General features: G+C 34.2%; 1 protein-coding gene across 6 annotated transcripts in view; it reads left to right on the top strand.

Moving 5' to 3' along the window:
- LOC128211290 (B-cell linker protein-like) overlaps positions 1-21487 on the top strand; it is a 66852-nt gene that overhangs the window by 8726 nt on the left and 36639 nt on the right. For all 6 annotated transcript variants that reach the window (XM_052915935.1, XM_052915939.1, XM_052915938.1 and 3 more), the window contains exons 2-3: positions 10209-10283; positions 14500-14604. In XM_052915935.1, coding sequence (XP_052771895.1) covers positions 10215-10283; positions 14500-14604 — 174 coding nt within the window. In that variant the 5' untranslated portion in view covers positions 10209-10214. The remainder of the gene's footprint in view (positions 1-10208; positions 10284-14499; positions 14605-21487) is intronic.

Below are 21487 nucleotides of genomic sequence, written 5' to 3'. Positions count from 1 at the left end.
TCACAAGGTGAGGTCAAGACTGGCCTCACGCAGAAAGAAAGCGACAGCACTCACAGACAGAAATGCAATACAAAGGGAAACTTTAGGTGTACGTTGGGAAAAGGCTAGATGAAATTTGTCGAAACAGCTTCCAACAAAGATCATCGGAAAAGACTCATGTGCCATTCTCATAACAAAAAAACATGACAAATATATCCATTTTCACTGTAAATATCATAGTAAAAAGTTCATGTTATGCTGATGCCGTTCTTACATTTGATAATTTAGCTTTCATATATATATATGTGTGTGTGTTATAATATTATATATTGAACCTAGTCAAAGTGCCATTCCCAAACAAGTACATCTGGAAACGTGTCTGCAAAACAGCTGTCTACAACCACGAAGTGAATGCATGGAAAGCGAGAATGGACATAAGCTCTGACCGCATCTGTGCCTATCAAGTGTGTGGTCCGTCGCGAGAGCTCGTCCCGAGAGCCTCTCCCTTATGAAGCTGCTAGCATGTCTTTGCTGCCAGCGTCCCCCAGACCAGCCGATTGATTGCCGTTTATGCCATCGACAATGCAGCCATGAGCTCGAGCACTTGATGTTCGAGTGTTGCTCAAATAACAATAGCTATTCGCGACTTTTATTCCTGGTGGTGATTAAAAGTTTGAGTGGACCAATGTATGACTTACTTAGTACGATATCGAGACAGTCCTTCATTATATACACACTTGGCAAAATCGACGAACATTTGATAAAGGTACTCGATGTACAATTATACCCGGACTTCCTTATCAACTGTGCTAAATTATACAATGATGTGTTAAACTAAGACGCATTTAGATGCGTGCACTTCACCAATGACAATGCCACTCGACAAAATGAGCTAATCCTTAAACAACTATTTCTATTTCGCTTTCGAAGAAATATTGCTTAAATTAATGGGAAATAGTCTATTGATTTTAGCCGATGCATTATCATTGTTCTTAATCGTTTGTAAGATCAGACTTGTATGCAGCGGCTAAATTATAAATTGTAAACGAGACCAACTTAATGCGTATAAAACAAACTTGTCGCAATTTATGTTACTGTGACTTTCTTTCATTACTATGTACTATCAAATTTGTATTGTGTTTGTAAATATTCATGCTTATGTATGTATTACCATATACCATGTACATCTCCAGAAAATGGGGAAAATAAAGCTATATATATTTATTACCCATTTACGCTTGAACTTTTAAATCGCTCCTTACATATTACATGAAATACATATTTGGTCATCAGTTCATGTAAGCAGAACTCATGAAAGGCAATGTTTGTCATTTTAGTTAAGTATAACGTTTAACTTTGTTGCTTGCGTTTGAACAATATCAACGAATTAAACTCGACTGGTTTTCAATGTGAACATGTATTTTATATGTAAAAATATTGTTTAATCGCAGGATGATGTGGTTTAAACCTAGCTTATTCCTCCATTGTTTAATTATAAAACTACATTCGTCGCTGTTATAATCCTTCTGTGTCATGAACATGCATTACCTGACTTAATATCAGTACTAGAAAAAATATGATGTAAGATATTGAAGAGTTAGCTTTCGATTAATGCGCCGTGTTGAACAACTTCAGACCAATTGAGACCACCTTAGTTTAAATGAACAAATACCAAACAAGTGATTGGTATTTTTTATTTATTAAACCTTGTGTTAACCTAAAGGTAACTTCAACTAAAGAAATCTTTAACACTTGATCAGGATAAAGGTTATAAGTTTCTTCCATGGCCGAGAGTGTAAGATGGGTTCATTCCGACCCGAGCGTAGGGTGTTTTGCGGAAACGAGGTTTACCCTTTCATACGCGAGCGGCTATGGTAGATGCTTTTTCTCCCACCTCAGTTAAAAATAATTAAGTAAAAATGAGTTTTTTGCTGGAACTCTTTTGTGCATAGTGAAAATAATTGCGTATGGATATGAGATAGTTCGTGGTTGTCATGGATATGCGCGCAGTGATTCCGATTAAATCAATAGTAAAATCGTCTTTAAATAGTCCTAAGGAGAGTGAACCATTATTTCTTGAATGGTGCGTGAAAACTGTTTTATGGTGACATTCGAAGCGAGAAATAATTAACTAGCATTCTAAATATTGCCACAAGACAAGGTTTCCATGATGCTACAGACGACAGTCTTCAACAAGGGAGGTAATTACAATGTGGTGACCATGAAAAAGGAGTTCCATATGGGCATTTTATCTTTGCCCGTGGGCAAGATAAGAATATCTAGCATGGTTAAATTATTGGCTGTACTTATCTGAGGTGGTAGAAAAGTTGTATCCATAATACTTCACATAATAATATATCGGCAGTAAATAAATAAAAATGTTAAACATCCTGATATTATATACACGACGTGTATATAATATCAGGATGTTTAACATTTATTTATATATTAAACGTGATATTATTCAATAATCCTATATATATATATATATCTTTATTTCATAAAAAAACCCAGTTTGTCACATTTCAATTCCTCCATGCTTGTATACAATATCAGTGATACAATCACATTACATAATTTGCAGTCCAGACGACAACCTTTATATGGAACTGCAACCTATCTCTTCAAAAATTGGAGCTGCAACCTATCATTTTCTTTTCGTCCTCATATCTTTTAAAATCATTAAAATATTCGTTGCCAAATGCATATGCCTGTTATGTTTAAACAAAACTTAAGTGTTTTTGCGATTTTCCCAAATTACAACCTCATTTTCTGCTAAATCCGAGCCAAAATGATAAATGGAACTGTAACCTACCAGTCGGATTTCGTACATTTTGGAATCATTGCAGAAGTGTTCTCGAGAACGGTTAAAGTTTCAAGGAAAACATGGATATGCTATTACACACTAGGTAGGTGGGCATATGATAGGCTATGTTAAAAAATAAAGAAACTTTTATAATTTCATGTATTGCCTTGATTTTCGGCTCGAGTCAAGCGTTTTGGTGACGCCATCTTGCACTGAAACCTACCATTTGGTCACGTGGATTCCCCGCCGTGTCTCTGGAAGTTTTATTTATACGTTTGGTTTATCAACTACCGTACTTATTACAAATTTTGAGACAACTTTTTCAGCTATGCTTGTTCTATTAAAATATATAAGCAATACTTAAAATATATCACCTTTAAAAGTTAACAATGATGCTGTTAGCTTTAACAAAGCTCTGAACAATCGGCCCAGTTGATAGTCCACATAGATTATGTAAAATATTCTCTTCCGAGGGAATATCTATATACCGCAAATTCAAGATTGTTCAAAACAAGTAACAAGTAAAACAAAAAAGCATTAGAACAAACAATTAAGGAATTACCTAAATGCCAAATCCTGTTACACCATGCTAATTTATGATCATTAAACCATTCTAATTTATGATCATAATTCAGTCCATGCTAATTTCTGATCATTACGCCATGCTAATTTATGAATTATGTAGCCACATTTATGTTAATATCTCAGCACATCATGTATTACATTGAAATCTATTCTAAGAGTGATCCATGCGTGTCTCGCCAAAACGTTTCAATCCTAATACACTGAAAAGTGGCGGAATAGGCGAGCGTGCTGTCTCTGCAGGCCTTGCAGCGTTCCTTCTTTTTCCTTCTTTTATACAGCTTCCTACTTTTTTCTAAAAAAACTCCTACTATTCCTACTTTTTATACGCCCATCTTACGATGGCCGTATTATGGGAACACCCATGGCGGGCGGGCGGCGGGCGGGCGGCTCCACAATGTTGTCCGCTCTCTAACTTGAACATTTCTCATCCAATTTCCACCAAACTTCATGAAAGTGTTTGTTGGTGAAATATCTAGGTCAAGTTCGATAACCAGCCAAATCGCTCTAGGCACTCCAGAGTTATGGCCCCCTGAATTTGTCAAAATTGGGCGGGCGGCGGGCGGGCGGCTCCACAATGTTGTCCGCTCTCTAACTTGAACATTTCTCATCCAATTTCCACCAAACTTCATGAAAGTATTTGTTGGTGAAATATCTAGGTCAAGTTCGATAACCAGCCAAATCGCTTTAGGCACTTCAGAGTTATGGCCCCCTGAATTTGTCAAAATTGGCCATTTTAGCTTTGTCCGCTCTCTAACTTGATCATTTCTCATCTAATTTCCCCCAAACGTCATGAAAGTGTTTGTTGGTGAAATATTTCGGTCAAGTTCAATAACCAGCCAAATCGCTTTAGGCACTCCATAGTTATGGCCCCCTGAATTTGTCAAAATTGTCCATTTTAGCTTTGTCCACTCTCTAACTTGAACATTTCTCATCCAATTTCCACCAAACTTCATGAAAGTGTTTGTTGGTGAAATATCTAGGTCAAGTTCGATAACCAGCCTAATCACTTTAGGCACTCCAGAGTTATGGCCCCCTGAATTTATCAAAATTGGCCATTTTAGCTTTGTCTACTCTCAAACTTGAACAGTTTTTATCCGAATTTCACCAAACTTGCTACTATAAATGTTTGTTGGTATATATTCTTGGCAAAGTTCTATAACCAGCCAGGCTCTTCAGGATTATGGCCCTTGAATTGGTCAAAATTTGCCATTTTTGCTTTGTCCACTGTCTAATTTGAACAGTTATCATCTGATCTTCACCAAACTTGCTGAAAATATTTGTTGGTAAAAACCCTCGAATTAAAATAATTTTTTTCTACTGTTAATGCCATATTGTGCCAAATCATTTGCTTCTTGAAAAGCTTGCTTCTCAAAGGGCCAATGTGACAGTAAGTTGTCTTAGAATCCAAGAAATTATTGATGGGCGTATTTTGTGAGTGTCACTCTTGTTTGAAAATAAAGTCCGCAAAAATATTAAAGTTTGATCTTTGTGCTAGTTTTATTTGCAGAAAATGAACAGAAGATGTCAAACTGGCTGGTTTCTGTTGTTTAAAGGTGTGGCAACATGCGCCACTTTGACGTGCATCATCTTTTCACCCACACAGTTCAGCAACAGAAACCGACCAAGCATCATTCACTAAAATATTCAATGTGGCATATAGAATGGTATGATTTTGCATTAAAAACATCTCCTCTAGGTAAGTTAATAGGTATTAATAATTACATATTTAACCAAAAATATTCCTACTTTTCCTACTTTTTTGTAAAAAAATATTCCTACTAGTTCCTTCTTTTCTGTCAGAAACCTCCTACTTTTTTCCTACTTTTTTGTAAGTGGCTGCTGGAAGGCCTGTCTCTGTGACAGCTCTTGTTATTATTGAAATCAATTGGCTTTGAATTTAATTTTAAGGAAATTTATGGTTGTCATATATGAAAAGTGCTAGCAATATCATTTTTTTCCAATCTGAAGTATGCCTACTTACATTGAAATGTATAGGGAAATAAATTAGAAGTGTATAACTATTATATAATCTTACTTTACATACAGGGCTTTTTTCAATGAACATATTGGAAGATCCCTTGCCATTTTAAATTTGTAACCAGGGAACCAAGAGGTATCTTCTCAAAGAGCTAGTGTATCGCAACCGGATCTCTAATGTATCCCACTCTGTTTCTTCAAGTTTTTCAATGTCTGGATTTGACACAAATTGCTGTCACTTCTATCTCATGTCACTTATGGCATTTAAACACAATTTTAGTGGTGATGGCATCACGGCGGGGTCAAGCCATAATGCAGCCAATGGGCGCAGGCAGACCTTGGTAAACGCAAATAAACAAAGATGGTTGTAGGTTACTGTACCAAGAGTCTAAAAAGGAGGGGCTGCCAGTGGTCGAAATAAGCACAAGCCCGCAAGCCCTGCTCTGGTAAAATGTCTTCCGGGCTTGCTCAAATTCTGAATTTTATTTAGCAGGGCTTGTTCATAAATATGATTCCATGCAATAAAACAAGAGTTCGGGCTTGTTTATCCAAAAGTCTAATTTCGATGACTGGGCTGCCGTGCTGCCCTTTTCTAGCACCTTGCTGCCTTTTTACTATGCCCTGGTATGCCCTTTAATTGACAGAGCAAAATTGCATACTACCTGGTTTCGTAAAGATAACGAGAGATCGATAGATAATTCTTTTATTTCCGCTTTTGAAGAAGAGATTGAACAGAGCATTACATGCATATATATATATAGACATAATTATAAGTGATACCGAATATGTTCATATATACATGGAACATTGTTGTATGACCTAATAAAATGTGGAAAGACAATAGAAATAAAAAATAAAAATAGTAATAAAACTTTAATGTCTATAAGAAATTAAATGCATACATGTATGTTCAAGCAATTATGATGTAACTAAATAAAATAGATTGGGAAATAATTGCGTTTGTTTATTCGTGTTGATAAGTGAGTCGCAATTATTATTAATTATAGAATAACATAGCTGCATATAATCAGTAAATTAATTTAAAATTGTTTTCAAAGCCAATAACCTAGTGCCTTATTGAGCTGAAAACGAAAGTAATAAGACAAGGATGTGGTTTTCATATGATACTATGATTTAATAAGTTATTAAGTTATAATATTCTGATTTAATTAGCATAAAAGTGATTAGTGCCAATAATATGTTGTCAATTTGAGGCAATTTTTTTAAGCGAAAGAAATTAGACAAAGGCTGGCACTCACATTTTTTATAATAATAAGAAATATTACACACCACTGAAGTGGTGTGTGAATATTTCTTATATTATACCGAACATTTTATATTACCATTAATTTTTTTTAAGGCGCTTAAGATGTGTTTCATTGAACAAAGATAATGTTTACTTGCGCCAAATTTTTGCCGTTGTGAAAATAACAGTTACCAGTTGTATGACGTCACCTGTCCATATTACATTTTTGGCGAGGTCCGGTCCGCTTTCAATATAATATAATATTCATCCTTTTATTAATCTATTTAGGCCTTTTGAGATTTTCTGACATTTTTAAACTGCAGTTATTCATAGTTATTTTATGCTAGATTCTTGGAAGGAGTGATCCCTTTGATAATTCTGAATATTTTTTTTAGGTTAAATGTCACTAAATGTATTTCAGGTCATATGATACCAAAGCAGGAGTTTATTCCTATCAAATGACTGTGGTCCACAGTATATGTCAATTTTGAAAGAGATTTCACACAATCCAGTAACATATTCTCCAATATCTTGTAGGAGTTGTCCCCCTTTGATCAAATGGTTAAAGAGACTCGCTCATGGCTTGGGAAATGCACTTAGTGACAAAATAAAGTGTGGCAAATCATTAGGAGTGTTAAAACTAAGATATTGACAGCTGGAACCCTTTAACAAATGTAGATATATATTCAAATATTGTCAATGAAGTTATGGTTTTAAATAGCATTTGAAATGCTTTTCAACAAAAGATTAGATTATCACTCAGCTTATGTAAGAGTCCTTTTGGGCGAGTGGTTATGCTGTCAGTTTCCTATTTTTTCTTGACTGAACTGGCAAAGGTCTGATCCCACTAAAACCAGTTTTTTTATACTTATAAACAATTTAATTTCTTTTGCTATTTTGGTATCAAAGAGTAAAATATTTGTAATATTAGTGTTTTCAGATGCATAACTGTTTTGTCCAAAATCATAAGTGAGTCCCTTTCACAACACCTGAAGATGATTATTACCAGGTAGATCTGTGGTCATGTGGTAAGACACTTGACTGCCAATCCAGGAGTAAAGAGTTTGATCCTCAGCCGTGTCACTTAAAAAACTAAATGTATTTCGGAAGGGATTAAATACTTAAAACTCCAAAAAAGTGATCTTATGATTAGATCACATAAGATCAAGTGAATTTGTGATAAAAACAAGAAATGTTGTGATAAGCTAAATACTTAGTGATGAAGGGATAAGTGTCTTGTGATAAAAAAGTGCTCTTGTGATAAAAACAAGTGATCTTGTGATAAGGTTAAGTGATCTTGTGATAAAGTTAAATGATCTTGTGAATAAAACAAGTGCTCTTGTGAAAAGATTAAGTGATCTTGTGATCAAAACAAGAAATCTTGTGATAAGCTCAAGTGATCTAGGGATAAAAACAAGTATTCTTGTGATAAGGTTAGGTGATCTTGTGATAAGATTAAGTGATCTTGTGATAAAAAAGTAATCTTGTGATGAAAATGATATTGTGATACATGTTATATCATTGACAAGAGAGTCCCAATAGCTATAGCACTGGATACACTGGTGCATTGAACTTTTATGGCTGCACTTTTTTTGCTGTCAATTTTACGTCAAAACAAAGTTGGTGTTAATTTTCCTTCTATGTATATATGTATCTGACCACTGAAGAGTTCATGTTTTTTTTGCATATCTCCTTTGTTTCAACAAGCAATATAATAAAGGTGTTAAGTTTATTGTTATCTTATATTTTTTTGTTTCCTTGCAGCTGCCCCATCAGCAGTGTGGTCATTGGCCAGTTAAGCCTAGTTTGACTGCTCTTCAACTTTTATTATGAAAATGTCCATATGCTAATGCCTCGATCATGCTTTCAGAAATTCGTAACATATGTAATTAGCGATATTAGCACTTTTGAATAGGAGCTTTAAAATTGGTTAGTGTTTTATGCAGATTTTTGTTTCTGTCGAATGTTGTTAACTTATAAATTTGACCCCTGCAATGGTCTTCGGGAGGGGGGGGGGGAATCTTGGGCAATACAAAAATCAAAAAGTCCTTTTTATTTACTAGATGGATAACCAATATGTAATCAGGACACATTGGGTCAATTGTTCAGATCGTTATTAAATTTAACAGCGTTGTTAACATGATCGTTGTTAACTTTCAAATACTTACTTCTCGGGAAGTTTTATTTATACATTTGGTATATAAACTACTTATTACAAATTGTGAGACAACTTTTTCAGCTATGCTTGTTCTATTAAAATATATAAGCACAACTTAAAATATATCACCTTTAAAAGTTAACAATGATGCTGTTAGCTTTAACAAAGCTCTGAACAATCGACCCAGTTGATAGTCCACATAGATTATGTAAAATATTCTCTTCCAAGGGAATATCTATACACCACAAATTCAAGACTGTTGATCGAAAACAAGTAACAAGTAAACAAAAAAGCAATAGAACAAACAAGTAAGGAATTACCAAAGTGCAAAATCCTGTTATACCATGCTTATTTATGATCATTAAACCATGCTAATTTACGATCATAACTTCAGTCCATGCTAATTAATGATCATTACACCATGCTTTAATATGATCATAACTTCAGTCCATGCTAATTTATGATCATTACACCATGTTTATTTATGATCATAACACAATGCTAATTTATGATCATTTGACCATGCTAATTTATTATCATTACACCATGCTTATTTATGATCATAACTTCAGTCCATGCTAATTTATGACCATTACACCATGCTAATTTATTATCATAACTTCAGTCCATGCTAATTTTTAATCATTACACCATGCTAATTTCTGATCATTACACCATGCTAATTTTTAATCATTACACCATGCTAATTTCTGATCATTACACCATGCTAATTTATTATCATTAAACCATGCTTATTTATGATCATTACACCATGCTAATTTATGATCATTAAACCATGCTAATTTATTATCATTACACCATGCTAATTTATGATCATTACACCATGCTAATTTATGATCATTACACCATGCTAATTTATGATCATTAAACCATGCTAATTTATGATCATTAAACCATGCTAATTTATTATCATTACACCATGCTAATTTATGATCATTAAACCATGCTAATTTATTATCATTACACCATGCTAATTTATGATCATTAAACCATGCTAATTTATTATCATTACACCATGCTAATTTATGATCATTAAACCATGCTAATTTATTATCATTACACCATGCTAATTTATGATCATTAAACCATGCTAATTTATTATCATTACACCATGCTAATTTATGATCATTAAACCATGCTAATTTATGATCATTACACCATGCTAATTTATGATCATTACACCATGCTAATTTATTATCATTAAACCATGCTAATTTATTATCATTACACCATGCTAATTCATGATCATTAAACCATGCTAATTTCTGATCATTACACCATGCTAATTTATGGACTGTATGACAAATCATCCCATGGACAAAACCTACCATGTCATATTTGACTAAGTGGACAAAACCTCCACATCATCTTGACAGGATGGACAAAACAACAACTTTCTGAAGCCTACTAAGTTTGGTTTGTGTTGCCTGTTTCAGATTAAGATGCCGTCCAAGTCCAAGTTGCCGCCTCCCCCTGCCCGCTCAGGTGGCGGTCGCCCTCTCCCTCCAGATGTAAGTTTAGATTTTTATACTCTTATGATAAAATATAATGTGTATGTATTCACATGCAATAAATTTGAAAATATTTCAAGAAATAGAGGATTATGTACCAGTGTAAGATTGCAATATATTCCACAGAGCGAGCACCAAAAGCTGCACGAGAAGTGGCAAATTATTTACTTATGCTGTTCATGAGGTGATATATAGTGTAATCATACCACAGAAACAAAAAACCCACAATTTCTCTTTTAATTATATGCCTGGTTATATAATGACATTTAGGCCAGAGTTTTTTTATCTTTAGATTTACGGGAGATTTTTCAAAAAGTTGGGTAAGGAGGAGGAAATAAAAATAAAAATAAAATGCATAAAATGTCCCGAAGGAGAAATAAATAAAAATAAAACGGATTTTTCTCCGATTTTTTTTATTTTTTAAATCTTCTTATATCATGAAGACAAAACACACCATACTTGTGTCAGCTATTTCATAGGCTGAAAAAAGGGTGATAGATCACCATAAAGTTTCAAAAGCATAATTATAAGATCCTTTTAATGACTGAAAATATTGACCTCAACACTGTTGAGTTCAAGCGCTCATTAAAATTAATTGTATACATTTGTTCGATTGCATCTATGCATATGAGGTGCTTATATTATCAACCCATGGATTTTATGAAACATGTCAGTGTAATAAAGAAGTTTAAATGGCCATTTCTAACCTTTTGCCCACAGTATAAGCATAACCTTTCCATTGTGAAGTAATCAAACATTGAACAAAGTTTCAGACACGGTATAATAAGGGTCAAATGTGTTTTTAACGAAATAGTACCATGACAATTTACCGTGATGTGGTTTTCATATAGAAAAAATAATCAAAAAAAGTTGACGCCCTGATGGAAATTCCTCTTCACTTCAAAGTTTGACAGGGCTTACGGATACACAGACAGTCAAAATCTACATTTATGTACTTCACCAAAGAAAATTCAGGAGCATTATGATAAATTTGACAAGTGTTATATGTTTCAAAAAACCAGGTCTAAGAACTGATTTTAGAAGCAATCCTGATAAATATCCTAATTCCAGCTATGCCCGTCGGATAAGTTTGACTTCTTGCACTGACTGCCAGATATCTTATGTTCAGATTTTTTCTGTTTTATCGGAAACACACACTATGTTATTATTACATCATTTTCAGTATTCTTTAGCGATTTTAATTCTAATTCATTATTAAACTAATTAACAACTACGAATATCACGATACCTTGTGTTTTCTCTTCAAATATGTGATCGTGAAGCAGTGTGCTCAATGCTCCCCAGAGTCAAATTCAGAAAAAAATATCCATTTTGACTATGATGAACACGATATCATTTTGCAGTTTGTGTTTGTCAGAAGCTATACATTTTTGCACTGTAATCCAATTCATCCTTGTTAATATACGACGTGCGCCAACGACTTTTAATAGACAAAACAACCCAAGAATTTCTGTCTCCTTATTTTGACCGGAAGTTTCGCAATCATTCCACGAAACGCGAACATACTGAATCTATAAAAAAAAAATCACAATAAACACGCTTAAAGTTCTCCACGGTTTGGTTTAAATAATGAAAAATAAACATCGGAACGTTTTTGTAGTAAAACATTTCTATATAGCTGCAGAAATTGCGAGAAATAAGGGGTATGACAAAAACTACTTTCACTTTTGACAGGACGTTGTTATGGTAACGGGTACCTGTTCTGTTTCCCCGCATATTTCCGACTGGTTTACGTGGTTTGTGCAGTAAAAAGACCTATAATTAATGACAATTGGTACACCAGTTGGTTCTGGGATATGGGTTATAGAACACTAATTTTATTTTCTTCTTAACATTGGAGCAACGTTCGTCGGAAAAAATAAAAATAAAACTACGAAAATGAATTTTATTTTTATTTGGGTTTTGCAATATTTAGGTACGGCGCTCCCGTAAATCTAAAGATATAAAAACTCTGGCCTTAGTTGTAGTTTTTAGGCTGTAGGCCGCTAGGCCTGTAGACTTTTATAAATGTATCTCGGAAATCGCATCGGCAGATCGACAGAACATTTTTAACTTTTGACGAAATAATGCGCGCACGGGCATATCGACCCCAGCGCTGTTAGAACCGCGGTGGTCACCGACCTAATTTACATTAACAATTCGAAAATACCTAGTAAGCAATCTGCTCTAATTGCTATGGACTGTGTTCTGCATATTAATTAGCTTGCTATAAATAGCGCTGTAATGAGTTATCAGTCTATGTAATGCGGTTAATGCAATTAAATGCCAATTCATAATGTTTTAAATTAAATTATAATACTTCATTTTATCGTACAATCAGTTTCTTGGTGATTGTAGTTCATTTATAAGTATATTTTCTATGTTTTAAATTGGCTAAATTGGCTATTACTTGACGTTTTTAATTGAGATTGTTACTTTTTACTTGCGTTTGTAAAATGTGCGATAGCATCATGAAAACCATTCTCTTGTGTAAGTACATACATGTACTAACAACCTTTTAACCATTACTAAATGAATATCATAAATAATATACACTTTTACCACTAAAATCAAATGACGTAAAGTGTTGACAGGCTATCGACCTGCTACAATTTGTGTCATAGTCATGTAGTGCCGAATGAAACGGAAAGTATGTGAATATTTCTCAGTTTGTCTCAGTAATTTCAATCCAATATATTGAGCTTGTAGCATAACGCATATGAATATTAAAAAAAAACAACTGATATAAATCTGTTCATTTTTGTGTCGCCTGAAAAGACGACATATAGGGGTTACTTTTGTCGGCGGTGTCGGCCGTGTCTGCGTCCCATTTTCGCTTGTCCGGGGTATATCTCCTAAACTATTAGTGGTATCAACTTGAAACTTCATATGTACATAGATCTAATTGAGGGCAAGTGCAGTGCACAAGAAGTGTTACTCTTGCTTCCATATTTTTAGAGTTTTGCCCTTTGTTATTTTTCATGCTTAAAGTTTTGTCCGGGGCATATCTTGTAGAATATAAGAGTTATCAACTTGAAACTTCATATGTAGATAGATCTCATTGAGGGCAAGTGCAGTGCACAATAACAGTAACTCTTGCTTTCTTAGTGTTAAAGTTATTGCCCTTTGTTAATTTTCATGCTTAAAGTTTTGTCCGGGGCATATCTTGAAGAATATAAGAGGTATCAACTTGAAACTTCATTGCTAGATAGATCTCATTGAGGGCAAGTGCAGTGCACAAGAACCGTTACTCTTGCTGCCATATTTTTAGAGTTATTGCCCTTTGTTAATTTTCTTGCTTAGGTTTTGTCCGTGGCATATCTCGTAAACTATAGGATGTTTCAACCTGAAACTTATTCCGTAGGTATATCTGATTGAGGGTTCAAATGCCACCTACACTTGAAAGTTAAATGGCAACATCATTGTCTATAAATGAATAAAATGCCAATCTAACAGCTATAATGTCGACAGTAAATAATTCGTCAGGCGACACATCCGACTCGCGGAGTTCTAGTGTCCTTGAGTAACAACATATGTTGAGGGCATTATTAAGATACATGTACATCAAACATACAGGGAATAAATAGTATGTGGGTGATTCGATCCAGAGGAATTTGGAGTTGTAGAAAGAAGCCTTAAACATAAACCTAATTAATATGTCCAATGCATTTTGTTGGGATGGATTTGGTTTAGTTGCCATACTCTGGTAGTAAATTAAATACACCTCAAGTGTACTGTCAAGTTTGAAGTGTAGAGTAGATTTTACTAAAAATTCCATAATGCTTTATCCTTGGCAGTGCATTGTTTATGAAACCAAATCTCTAGATAAGGTTTTATATGATATTGAGAATTACTCAATACCTTCCCGTTATTATGTAACTAGTTTGGCGTATTCCACATTTCAAGTGACTTATACTTCATGATCTCATTGAGAATCAACATTAAACTCTAAAAGTGTTCGCGAAGGAAATTATGAGTGAGCATATACTATCTTTAGATGTTTATGTTAATAATTATGTCTTACAATTACATGACTATACTCACAAAACGTTGCAGGTTGAAAGCCATTCAACGCTGTAAGCGCTTTGATTCAAATATGTGCAAAAAAATTGTACGCATTTTGGCAATGACGTCATTTCTTTTGTGTCCGAGCCATGTGGATTTTGAGCGTTTTGTTAACTGTATTTAATATCACCAAACATTGTGATTATTTCAGCCAACGTCTTTTGGATCTAGTGACGCACCCCCTCCACTGCCATCCCGCCCTGCCCCACATCGACCAGATAGAGGTGCACCCCAACAGCCACCACCACCCACACATGTAAGTACTGCCCCTCCCCCCACTTCTGCTGCCTTCCCATTTTGATCTCCCATGAGCCCATGCATAAAAGAGATCCTTACAGCAACAACCATTTTTTTTAATATAAATGCGATACTTGTACATACATTGAGAGGCTCACTCATGTTTTGCACCAAAAATAGAGTGTTTTGCGGAAACAGGCTTTACCAAGTTTCGGAAGAACACCCTGCAGGAGGGTTGGGATGAACCCATCTTACACAAGGGGCAATGGCAAATGCTTTTTCTCCCACCTCATTTAAATGAAATATAGTAAAAATGTATTTTATTTTTTAACATACGAGTACTTTTTTATCAATACCGTTGGCAAGGAAAGGATTATCCAAAATTTGCCAACTATTTGGATCTATACTTATCTGGGTTGAAAAAACTGTTTTCTTGAGAGGAAACCGTTCTATTATATTTCAGCGTGATTGTTTCAAGATTAATTATGTCACCTGTGAAACAAAGCAGATATATATAGGTTTTATGTTGTCCGCACTGGTGTCACACTTTTGTTTCAGATCTGTGTGTAGAGTTCTTCTTCAAACTTAGTATGCACATTCTGATTCATCATGGCCAGCAGATGATTTGAATTGGCTTTAGGGTCATTATGTGGTGTAGAGTATGTCTTCAAACTTGCTATGTGCATTCATCATGGCCAGCAGATGTTATGAATTGACTTATGGGTCAATATGTGGTGTTGAGTACTTCTTCAAACTTGGTATGCACATTGGTCAAGGTAAGAAGATGATATGAATTGAGTTATGGGTCATCATAGAAAAAAAATTGGTACTCCCCAACAGGTGACTTATCTGATAAGAAAATTTCTAGTTTTAAGTAGGATTGAAATGTCCTTGAGGTGTCATATTACATTTTTAAAAAAAAATGCCCATTTTTCCCATAATATACTTTAAGCCAAAAAGATTATCACAGTAATTCACAATTTCTATGAGTGTTTGCGTGTGTGTGTGTGTGTGTGTGTTTGTGTGGGCATACATCTTCAAAGTAGATTTTAGAACTGTATGATTTTGAGAATACAAGAGCATATTGTCGTCGCCTTGTCCGTCTGTCTTTCTATCTGCCACACCCTTTTCTGGAAAATAGCTTCAAAACTACTGATGGGTTTGGAATAAAACTTGGTAAATGAGAGGAAGTGCAGTGCACAAGAACCGTAATCCTATCATACATATTTATTGTGTTATCTCCCTTTAACTATTGTTTCATAATCGGAGCTTGTCCAAACCAATACCTGTGAAAGTTCTAAAGGAATTTAACTGAAACTTAAAATATAGATAGATGGTGATGATAGAAAGTGCAGTGCACAGGAACCATTATTCTTCCCAACGAATTTCTTAAGTTATCTCCTTAAAACCTTTTTTTTTTTTAAATCGGTGCTTGTATGGGCCATATCTTTGCATGTTTAAAGGGATTGAAATGAAACTCGAAATATAGATTGCAATAAGAGGAATTGGAGTTCCAAAAACAATAATTCCACCCTGCATATTTGTTTGTCTCCCTTTGACCATATTTTCCATAATGGATGCAAATGTTCGGATCTTATCTTGGAATGTTCGAAAGGAACTCAAACGAAACTTAGATTATAGATAGATGGCCATGACATGGTAAAATGTTTAAAGATCCATATTCACGCTATCATGCAATGTTCCTCTTCTACTGATATTTGTGAATTTCAATTGCAGCTTTATTCATTTTTTGAAATTTACTTTAAAAGTAAAAATGAAAAAAATAATTTTCAAACCTGCCATATCTTTGCATGTTATGAATATTATTGATTTGTGTATAATAATGCTACCTTATGTACCTTCTATCAGCATATTGTATTACTATTTCTGCCTTTCACAGAAAATTGGCGTTTGGTGAGCATTCATATATTCCTGCAATACTCGTGTTTCAGATCTGTTTAATCCTAAGCCAGTAATTTCACAGTATTTGTTCTAGTTCAATATTTGTGTGTATATTAACAGAAATACATCGAGACGGACGCCTGGGTTACCACAGCACCTCCTGTACCTCCAAAACGCTTTGTACGCCCCTGTTAAGCCCTCGGTGATCTAGTTTCTGGTGTTTGGCACTAATGTTTTACTTAAGGTCTTTCCTCACCTTTAAAAAAGTATTTGTTAAGCACTCACTGTTCATACTAATATATATTATGAATTCCATGCATTCTTCGGGGTTCCCACAGTCAGGGAAAAGTTGGGTAATTAATATATTGGTCAGGGAAATTTTTGGAAATGAGCAAAAGTCATGGAAATGCCAGGGAATTTTCAAATTGGTCAGGGAAATTCAGGAAAAGGGCAAAAGTCAGGGAAAGGTTGGGGAATTTTCAAATTGTTCAGGGAAATTAGGGAAATGGGCAAAAGTCAGGGAAGTGTGAGGGAATTTTCAAATTTACCAGGGAAAATTTGGAACCTGAGACTGAGGGCTGTCAAAACAATTTGTTAAATAGCAGCACGAAGGAAGTAAGGCTAAGGCAGCTTCTTCCTTTCCAGTTAAACAAAGATAAATTATAAAAAGCCAATACACTATACAAGAAGAAGTGTTAAGGGTTGGCTGATGGGGAGGATGGAGGCCAACATTAGTAATTATGCTTATAGATGACCGATAAAGCTCCTAATGAACAATGATAGTTTGGTCAGGAAAAATTGGGATTTCAGGTCAGGGAAAAATCAGGGAATTTTATTTTCTATGTAGAATGTGGCTCAATGATAGTTTGGTCAGGAAAAATTGGGATTTGGTCAGGGAAAAATCAGGGAATTTTATTTTCTATGTAGAATGTGGCTCAATGATAGTTTGGTCAGGAAAATTTGGGATTTGGTCAGGAAAAAATCAGGGAATTTTATTTTCTATGTAGAATGTGGCTCAATGATAGTTTGGTCAGGAAAATTTGGGATTTGGTCAGGGAAAAATAAGGGAATTTTATTTTCTATGTAGAATGTGGCTCAATGATAGTTTGGTCAGGAAAATTTGGGATTTGGTCAGGGAAAAATCAGGGAATTTAATTTTCTTTGTAGAATGTGGCTCAATGATAGTTTGGTCAGGAAAATTTGGGATTTGGTCAGGGAAAAATAAGGGAATTTTATTTTCTATGTAGAATGTGGCTCAATGATAGTTTGGTCAGGAAAATTTGGGATTTGGTCAGGGAAAAATCAGGGAATTTTATTTTCTATGTAGAATGTGGCTCAATGATAGTTTGGTAAGGAAAATTTGGGATTTGGTCAGGGAAAAATCAGGGAATTTTATTTTCTATGTAGAATGTGGCTCAATGATAGTTTGGTCAGGAAAATTTGGGATTTGGTCAGGGAAAAATCAGGAAATTTTATTTTCTATGTAGAATGTGGCTCAATGATAGTTTGGTAAGGAAAAATTGGGATTTGGTCAGGGAAAAATCAGGGAATTTCATTTTCTATGCTTTGTGGGAATTTACCCTGTTCATGCATGAAATTATTTTTTCTTGGCTCACAAAAGAATGTGGCTGGCATCGGGGTATTGAATTTGAAAACTCCTATTTACAATTTTCGTGCTTTACCAACTATAGTAACTAAACAGACCAACATGTCTCGTAAACTTGCTAAATTGTTTTGGTGACGTAACTGTGGCATTCAGCCACTCTGTACTCAAATATGTTTCTGAATTCCCAAACTAGACCATATAATAACCATTGTGGTCCCCTCGACTCGAAAACTACAATTCTCACTAATCCAACTTGTGCACTTAACCCTTTGCATGCTGGGTAAATTGTCGTCTGCTCAAAAATGTTGTCTGGTTTATTCTACATTTCTTTCCATTTCCTTAAAACTTTGGGGTTATATTGACTGAGTGGCAAACTGCTTGGAACCTGACCAGGCGCCGAGTTACTCGGTGACTGGTCTGGTTCCAAGCTGTTTGCAAAGCCTTTAAAATCGCCATCAGCAGCCTAAGGGTTAAGCACAGTCCCACCAAATGTCACAGGTTGCATTAAACCCTGGGGACCCCCTACTTGGAAGTCATGCAGGTGCTCTTTCAACTGAACTAACCATCGAGGATAACTCACTTGATTTCTTCACTATGAACACTACCATGACAAATAAATTGCTATTTAATTTTCATTCTTTTTTTTCCTGATCTTTTGATATTTTAATGTATATTTACTCATTATGATAATTTTAGATATGTATTCTGTTTTGCTTTGGGTTTTTATCTGCGATATTTATACTCTTACATTTAAATTTTGAAGTGATGTAATTCTGGTGTGAAGAAATATAATTTTTTATTACTAAATTTCTTTTACATTACAACATGAATAATTTCTTCAGATATAAATTAATTCAGTGTTGAATATTTTCACTCCGACTTTTCTTAGCTTGTCTGGTTTTCAAAGAAAATAATTACGGTACTGGTTATGGTGTCAGTGTTGCTTAAAAACTTGTCATACGTAACAACGCCATCTACAGCAAGGTTTGGGATAGACCTTGTAAATACGTTAGGCCTCAAGATTTAAAAAAAAATGTGATGAGGACGCTCGCAATTAACTCAATTATCATAACGCTAAGTAGATTCATTCCATAACATAAACACTTTCCTGAAATGAATTATTTTGATTGTGTCTTGATTATGCTTTGGAAAAACACTTAAATTAAGATTCAAATTAAAAGAAAAATAGCTTGATACTATTCCCCATGTGTTCAATTTATGCACTAGTCCAGCCAAGCCCCGGTAAAATCCCCACCCTGTGGGAGTAAACTGCTGGTAAAATCCCCACCAAATGCCCCCGCACCTAAGGCACCCTTGGTAAGGCCCTGATTGCCCGCTATTTTTGGCGCAGGACAAAACCAACGTATTCACCCGGCACTGCGGGGCCACCACGGCCCGTTTCCTTGATTATCCCCCCGGACCTGAGGGGGCCGTGGTTGTAATTGACTGGTGCATTAATATGTCCCTTGACAGTTGAAAGAACAAACAACATGTTGTCAATATGTGCTTTCGTTGCCATGATGGACTATTTTTTGAAGACCTGCATTATTTCTGAGGTCATATCTGTTTGATAATAGCCGAGGTGCTCCTTTTGGAAACTTATGTATTATTACCAATGTAACTATGCTTTAAATTACATGTAGCAAGGCATATCTTGGGCTGACTTCAATGAATATTCAATTTTGCAACTTTAATTTCAGTTTAAATGTCATTAATACCAGAATATATGACAATATTCTATATATATATCAAAATGGCCGATTGTTCAGAACTTTGTTAATGTTTACAACATTGTTAACATCATTATTGTTAACTTAAAAACCTAATAATACGTACTGCTCTGGATGATAAATGAAATCTCTTGTGATCTGCAGCATTTCTAACCAGATTTGAGAAAACTATTTTAGCTGTTCTAATGTTTTCATTTAGATATATGAGCACATTGTCAAAATTTATTATTTCACATTGAAGGTAAACAACAATGTCATTTATGTCGTTATCTTTGAACAATTGACCAAATATCTCTTTGTTGCAATTTAAAGCTGCACTCTCACAGATTTACCATTTTTACAACTTTTTTATTTTTTGTCTTGGAAAGAGCAAATTTTTGCGTGAATATCTGCAATCCAATGATATAAGATTGCTGACAAAAAATCAGATCATAGATTTTCATATTTCCGTTCGAATATTAATGTTTTATGGCTTAAACCGTTACTAACAGTTTAAGAAAAATGCATAAAACATCAATTTTTTAACTTCAATATAAAAATCTGCGATCTTATTTTTTGTCAGCAGTCTTATATAACTGGTTTCCATGGATTTTCGCAAAAATTAGCTTGTTCCAAGACAAAAAAAAAAGTTCAATCCGTGAGAGTGCAGCTTTAAGACTAATTAGTGGTTCAGTTAATTGATGATCAGAGACTTTTTATGTATTTCTTCTTTGTTCAGAATGATCCAGATACAAGAATATTATTTCCCTGAGTGAATTTAATTCATATACCAACGAAGTTGATACTTTCACACAAAACAGACAATGTGGCTCTTAAGTCTATTACTCAAGGAAATAAATGGACTGAGAATTTTTAAACAAATTAAGTGTTATACTGTAGATATATTCTTTGGAAAAAACACTTATCGACTCAACTCAATTTTTTTTTTTAATATCTTAAATATAATGAAGAGAAAACATATTTTATTTTATTTTTTAAAAATAAAATGTTTAAATCATTTTTTTTTTCATTTTAAGATATTTAAAGAATACACTTGTAATGTATACTAAGTGATGAAAATACTGCATACTTTTGAATACTCATCTGTTAAAATAATTAATATTATGATAACCTGGTCAATTTGTTCGCCCCATGTTTTGACGTATTATTACTTAAGTTTTGACAAATTTAAACACTTACAAAATGCCCCAGGGGAACATCATGTATATTTCTTGCCGGAAATCAGACAGATGAATAATATTACATTTGACATCATGTGGTTTATTGATTTTAAAATATATGTTTGATTAAATACATTTCATTTTCTGCTGTTGGAAAATTTTCTTCGTTTATTTTCCATGTGCGTGTAAAAACTTTGTGTTTAAATCGTAAAGAAAAAAATCAACGTTGCAATATATGTGTTATTATTATAAACTACAATTTTGTTGAAAGTGCTTAAGTCTTTTAAGTCATAATTGTGTGAAATATTATCAAACCAACTAAATACATTAACTTGGATTGCAGACTCTGAGGGAAGTTCAAAAGGAATATTCATAACATTTTTTTCTGTGGTATTTTTAAAGCACGTTATAAAAAATCTTGACAATGGATTAAGTATTTCCCTTTTTTCTGTTATGATGAGTAATTGGAATAGCGTATAGACCAGGAAACAAGTACAAGTGGTT

The sequence above is a fragment of the Mya arenaria genome, chromosome 12, assembly GCF_026914265.1.
Source record: "Mya arenaria isolate MELC-2E11 chromosome 12, ASM2691426v1".
Lineage (NCBI taxonomy): Eukaryota > Metazoa > Mollusca > Bivalvia > Myida > Myidae > Mya > Mya arenaria.
This window is presented reverse-complemented; position numbering and strand designations above follow the sequence as displayed.